Source organism: Terrapene carolina, unplaced genomic scaffold (assembly GCF_002925995.2).
Source record: "Terrapene carolina triunguis isolate 2854851 unplaced genomic scaffold, T_m_triunguis-2.0 Scaffold34029, whole genome shotgun sequence".
NCBI classification, from domain to species: Eukaryota; Metazoa; Chordata; order Testudines; family Emydidae; genus Terrapene; species Terrapene triunguis.
In genome coordinates, this window is record NW_020698380.1 from 2,471,012 (window position 1) to 2,476,329 (window position 5,318).

Here is a 5,318-nt window from a genome sequence, read left to right on the forward strand (position 1 = left end):
CCCCCCCCCCCCCCCCCAGCTGGAATTGTCACCCCCTTGGGTCAGTTTCTTTTGAGAAACACTAATGAAGCAACTGACTCAGTCTCTGCTTCCCTAGGTATACCTTGAGGGATATTCCCAGGCCAGATGTTTCTAAAGGCCTTGGTACATTTTTGTAAAAAATAAAAATCTTTACCAGTTATGTAATTCCTTTTAGTCTATTCTACTTTGTGGTTTAGGTCAAGTAACTTCTTGGCAAAAACTGCTGCTGCTGCTAACTGTACAAGCTGCAACAATTTGGCCATGCTGGGCATACTTATTGACTATTTTTAAAATGCCCTGCCCCTAACAAGAGAAAATTTAAGTTACATTAACTACTAAATCTAAATTGTGCAGTGTAGCTGTAGTTCTTGTCTTAAAACTGGTGGCTTTAGTTCCTCTGGATTATTCACTTAGAGGACTGAGCTGAAAGTACCACATTTCACATAAATAGTGTTACAGATAGAACACTTTCTCTATTTTAAAGGCTTGCTCAGAACAAGTTAGTGGCATGTTAAAGTTCCTTACGTTGGGGTTCTTCATGGCTTTTGCTGCTGTTAAGGCTGATTTCCGCACTCTGGCACTTCATGTGCAGAAGGTGGGGGCCCACAAGGACTCTAAAAATTACTTGCCACTACAGGCTTGTATTAAATTTTCAAGGTTACAGCTTTTCTCTGACCTTGGATTGGTAGATGCTGCCATCACCCAACTGCAAAATCCCCTTGAGAGCCCAGGGTGGCACACTTCAGAATTCCTTCCTGGGGGGTACCCTCAAGCCCTTTCACCCCCCTTCTGGGGAAGAGATGAGAAGAAAAACAAAGGAAATCAGTTGTTGCTGCCAGCTAATTAAACATGTACACAAACCTCTTGGGACATGCATCCAATTTTGTTCTTATAAAAAAATTTTTTTTTTAAAGTAAGAAAATACTTCTGGGAACTTACGCTATTGCTAGATTTAAAAAGATCAACTATAATTAAGCATCAATAATAGTTTGAGGTTCAGCTTAAAGGTTATAAGGAAAACAAAAGCATCTGGGGTTAGCACAGAGGAGTGCACAAGCCATAAAGAAATAAAAAGAGAAACCTGATTGCGTTGTCTTAGACATTTCCTGATCTGCTTGCATATCTGGGGTTTCAGATGAATAGTTTCTAGATATAATTCCAGTGATTTTTTTGATACCTGGCCCCAAGGTGTATATAGCACACAATCTGAAGCAGTCTTGACTGTTGAAGGACAGGGGAGCATGAGTGGTCCTGAAGAACCTCAAAGGTTCTCTAGATGGTACTGCCCAGAAGAAGACGACAACGCCTCCTCCTCCCCCCCACACCCTCCCCAAAATACAGTGCTCAAGGCTGGAGCAAAGGAGAAACACTGAATCTGCAGTAAAGGAGATGCTTTACACTGCAGTTGATCCCTCTGGAAGGAGAAGGGACAAACTCAAACACGGCTCTTCAGTGGCCACTCAAGATTATCACAGAAGATCTTATTATGGCTTAGACCAGTGGTTCTCAAGCTTTTTTTTTTTTTTTTTTTTTTTTTTTTCTTCCCCCTCTACCCCCTCCCCCCAGCCCACTTGAAAATTGCTGAGGGTCTCGGCAGACCACTTAATGAGCTTTCCAAATGTTTGTACCATTAGTTAACTATATTGTAAAGAGCTTTGGATAAAAGCACTATATACAACTTAACATTTTTTTTTTGTTATACAAATAAGCCTACAACTCGTATTTTTAATATCCATACTCTTACCTTCCTAATGTGATGGATGTGCCCTCTCCCCCCTGCTGTGGCAGCCACTGAGCTGGGGCTGGGAAGGGGGGGGGGGGTCTCTCTCTCCAGCATCTGCAGCCCTGGAGCTGGGGAAGTTGCCTTTCTCTGGCCACCACAGCCCTCCATGTCCCAAATTCTGTCCCCCCCCGCCCCCCTTTCACTCCGCTGCCTTCATGTGCGTTGGGTCCAGGCACCTAATTAGTGGAGCCACACCTGCATGGCTCCACTGATTAGGTGGGTGGCCCTTCATTCTCCCATGTGTAGCCACCCATGTGTAGCCACCCATGTGTGCACTTAGAGGGAACTATCCACAGACCACCTGAATGGAGCTCATGGACCACTGGTGGTCCATGGACCCACTGTTTGAGAACCTCTGGCTTTGACCACTAAATTATTACTACTTGTTCATTAAAGTAGTAAACCTCTTCTGTTTGTAGGCCTTCTGTAACCAAATAGTATCAAATTTGCAGGTCATTGCATTTTTCTATAATGGGTATTATTCATAGGTGGTCAAACAGTTTTGGCAGTTAAAGGTCGATCTTCAGCATGGTCTGTACTTAAGTTGACTTAGGTATGTTGCTATGGGGTGTGTGTGGAGAGGGGGGGGGAAAAAACAATTTCACACTCCTAAACACTGCAGTTATGCCAGCCTAAACCCCCAGTGTAGACATTGCTTCCATCAACCTTGGCTTTCTTGTGTTTGACCTAGCCACTGTTGCTCAAGGAGATGGAGTTGCTACACAATGGAAGAACCTCTTCTGTTGCTGTAGTGAGCATCTATGCTATGGGGGTTGCTGTTATGCCACTAACTCCGTAGCATAGACAAGCTGTTAGATGGCCCTCAAATTTATAGGGCTTGTAAATGTGTTCTGGTTCTAAGCAAAGCTATGCTGTAGGATTTGTTGTAAACACAGGAGTGTCTGAAATCCCCGCTTACAGTGAGATGTCAAGCTTGTAAAACTCTAGACCCAATATTTAGGTTTTCTAAAATGCCTTCATGTGGTACAACTGATGGATGGGAAAGCCTGTCACTGAATAATTTTTTTTTTAAACTCTCCCTTCTTTCTTGCTCTCCACACCACCTTTAGACTGCAGATCTTGGACTTGATATTGGTGCCCAGGGAGAGCCTCTTGGATACCGTCCAGATGGTATGTCTGTTCCATTTCCCTCATTTCCTAAAACTTAAGCCTGGCTAAATTCAGTGCCCTTAAAGGAGAACTGCAAATAATACAGGAGATACCAGTTGAGAAAAGCAAATCACTTCAATACTCAACTTGGCAGTGAGATGGGGAAACTACCATCTTGAATAGCAAGTAATAACTAGCTCTGCAACATTCTAGGTCCCATTCAGTTGGGAGTTGTATTCTCTTAAACAGAAATTGGTGGTCCTTATGCTGGGAAGTCTCAGTGAGCATCTTCTTGAAGAGTATTTCTGAACTTTCCCATTTATTCTAAATATGAATTAAACTGCAGTTTTCCTTTAAAACAAAGTGTGGTGCTTGTACCCTGATAGTCTCTACAGATTTGAAGAACACTATCATCATGTCTGTTTTAAGGATTGTAAACCATTTTGACTAGCCACATAAGAAGCAAATCTGCAGTTAGCAGGCTTGTTCTCTTACAGTATTGCTGTGTTGGGTTTCAGTACTGTTTATGCCGACTAATGGCTTGGCTGGAATTTGCTCATGCTTTTGACTGCAGTATGCTTTGTCTGCAGAGCCACACTGAAAGGCGCTCTCATTCAGTCAGATAGCTATTAGACCAGACAATAAATTTGTGTGTCTAGCTTGACTGAACTAGAAGAAACTAGATGGCTACATTTTCTCACCCTGATATTTGCAGCTTTTGATGCATCTAACATCTCTTAACATTCTGCTTTTTTTCCCCCCCCTGTCCCTCTGCCACCCTTAACTCTTAGATCCTAGCTACCGTTCTTTCCACTCTGGCGGATATGGTCAGGATGCCTTGGGTATGGACCCTATGATGGAGCATGAAATGGGTGGCCACCACCCTGGTGCTGACTACCCAGTTGATGGGCTGCCAGATCTGGGACATGCCCAGGATCTTATGGATGGGCTGCCTCCAGGTGACAGTAATCAGTTGGCCTGGTTCGATACTGACCTGTAAATCGTCCTTAGGTAAGAAGCTCAAGCTCAAACTCAAAACTTGGAATAAAACAACCTTCTGAACTGAGGACTTGGGTGGCAGGGAGGGAATGGCTTAAATGGGTCCAACTCTTATCAAAATACTGAACTTTGAGTATCTTGAAGCTCATACTTTCTGTGCACTTGAACTGACTCCAGCTGTGAAGTGTGGAAGTGATTAACTTCAGTGTTTTGTGCTCCAGCTTTATGCAGTCTTAACATGTGGGCAAATCTACAGCACTGACAGTTCCTTGTTTTTCTTCCTACACAGCTGTATCGTCTGAATGAACTTGCATTGTGATTGGCCTGTAGAGTTGCTGAGAGGGCTCGAGGGGTGGGCTAGTATCTCAGAAAGTGCCTGACACACTAACCAAGCTGAGTTTCCTATGGGAACAATTGAAGTAAACTTTTTGTTCTGGTCCTTTTTGGTCGAGGAGTAATAATACAAATGGATTTTGGGAGTGACTCAGAAATGAAGAATGCACAAGAAAGAATCAAGATGGAATTTATCAAACCTTAGCCTTGCTTGTTAAATTTTTTTTTTAACCTCTGTAATGGTACTGACCTTGCTTGCTTTGAAAGTAGACTTTTCTTTTTGCTGTAACTGGTAGGGTTTTTTTAAGTCTCTTGTAGTGTTAAGTTATAGTGAATATGCTACAGCAGTTTCTAACTTTTAAGGATCGAGTAATGGTGTAGAACACTAATTCATAATCACTAATTGTATTCTGAATAAAGTGTAACATTGTGTAGCCTTTTTGTATAAAATAGAGAAATAGAAATGGTCCAATTAGTTTCCTTTTTAATATGCTTAAAATAAGCAGGTGGATCTATTTCATGTTTTTGATCAAAAACTTTATCTGGGATGTGTCTGGGTAGGGGCCAGTAAGAACTGTTTATTTGGAACCTTGTAGTGGACAGTTTACCAGTTGCCTTTTATCCCAAAGTTATTGTAGCCTGCTGTGATACAGATGCTTCATGAGCAAAAGCAGTTATAAAATGGTTAAGAATTAAAGTAAACTTTTAATTCACTCAGCTGTCTCAATTTATTTGAAATAGGAAATACATAGTTTTGTAGGGGGGGGGAAATCATGCGGATATAAGCTAACTTGATGCAGCAATTTGACTATTTTGCATAGTAAGGGTAGCATGGCATAAATCAGTCAAAAATAAAGCAACTTCTAAACGGAGCAGACTGTTGAGGAAACCTGTGTTGCTGACCAAATCAGAGATTTTTAGGAGAATTAGTATAGGGTGACTACGCAAACCGTTGCAGTACTCCCCATAGAGGTTTTTAACTTACCACTGCACCATTACATGAAATCTTGATACCTGTATATACAGGTATCAACACTGAACACCAGCATCAGACCTGAAACAAGTATCCAAT

General features: G+C 41.9%; 1 protein-coding gene across 1 annotated transcript in view; it reads left to right on the forward strand.

Moving 5' to 3' along the window:
- The window catches only part of LOC113405164 (catenin beta-1), a 32,462-nt gene extending 27,503 nt beyond the window's left edge, over positions 1 to 4,959 (forward strand). Inside the window, exons 14-16 of the mRNA XM_026646087.2 lie at positions 2,875 to 2,935; positions 3,706 to 3,925; positions 4,203 to 4,959. Of these exons, the coding sequence (XP_026501872.1) occupies positions 2,875 to 2,935; positions 3,706 to 3,914 (270 nt within the window). The 3' untranslated portion in view covers positions 3,915 to 3,925; positions 4,203 to 4,959. The remainder of the gene's footprint in view (positions 1 to 2,874; positions 2,936 to 3,705; positions 3,926 to 4,202) is intronic.
- The last annotated feature ends 359 nt before the right edge of the window (positions 4,960 to 5,318 follow it).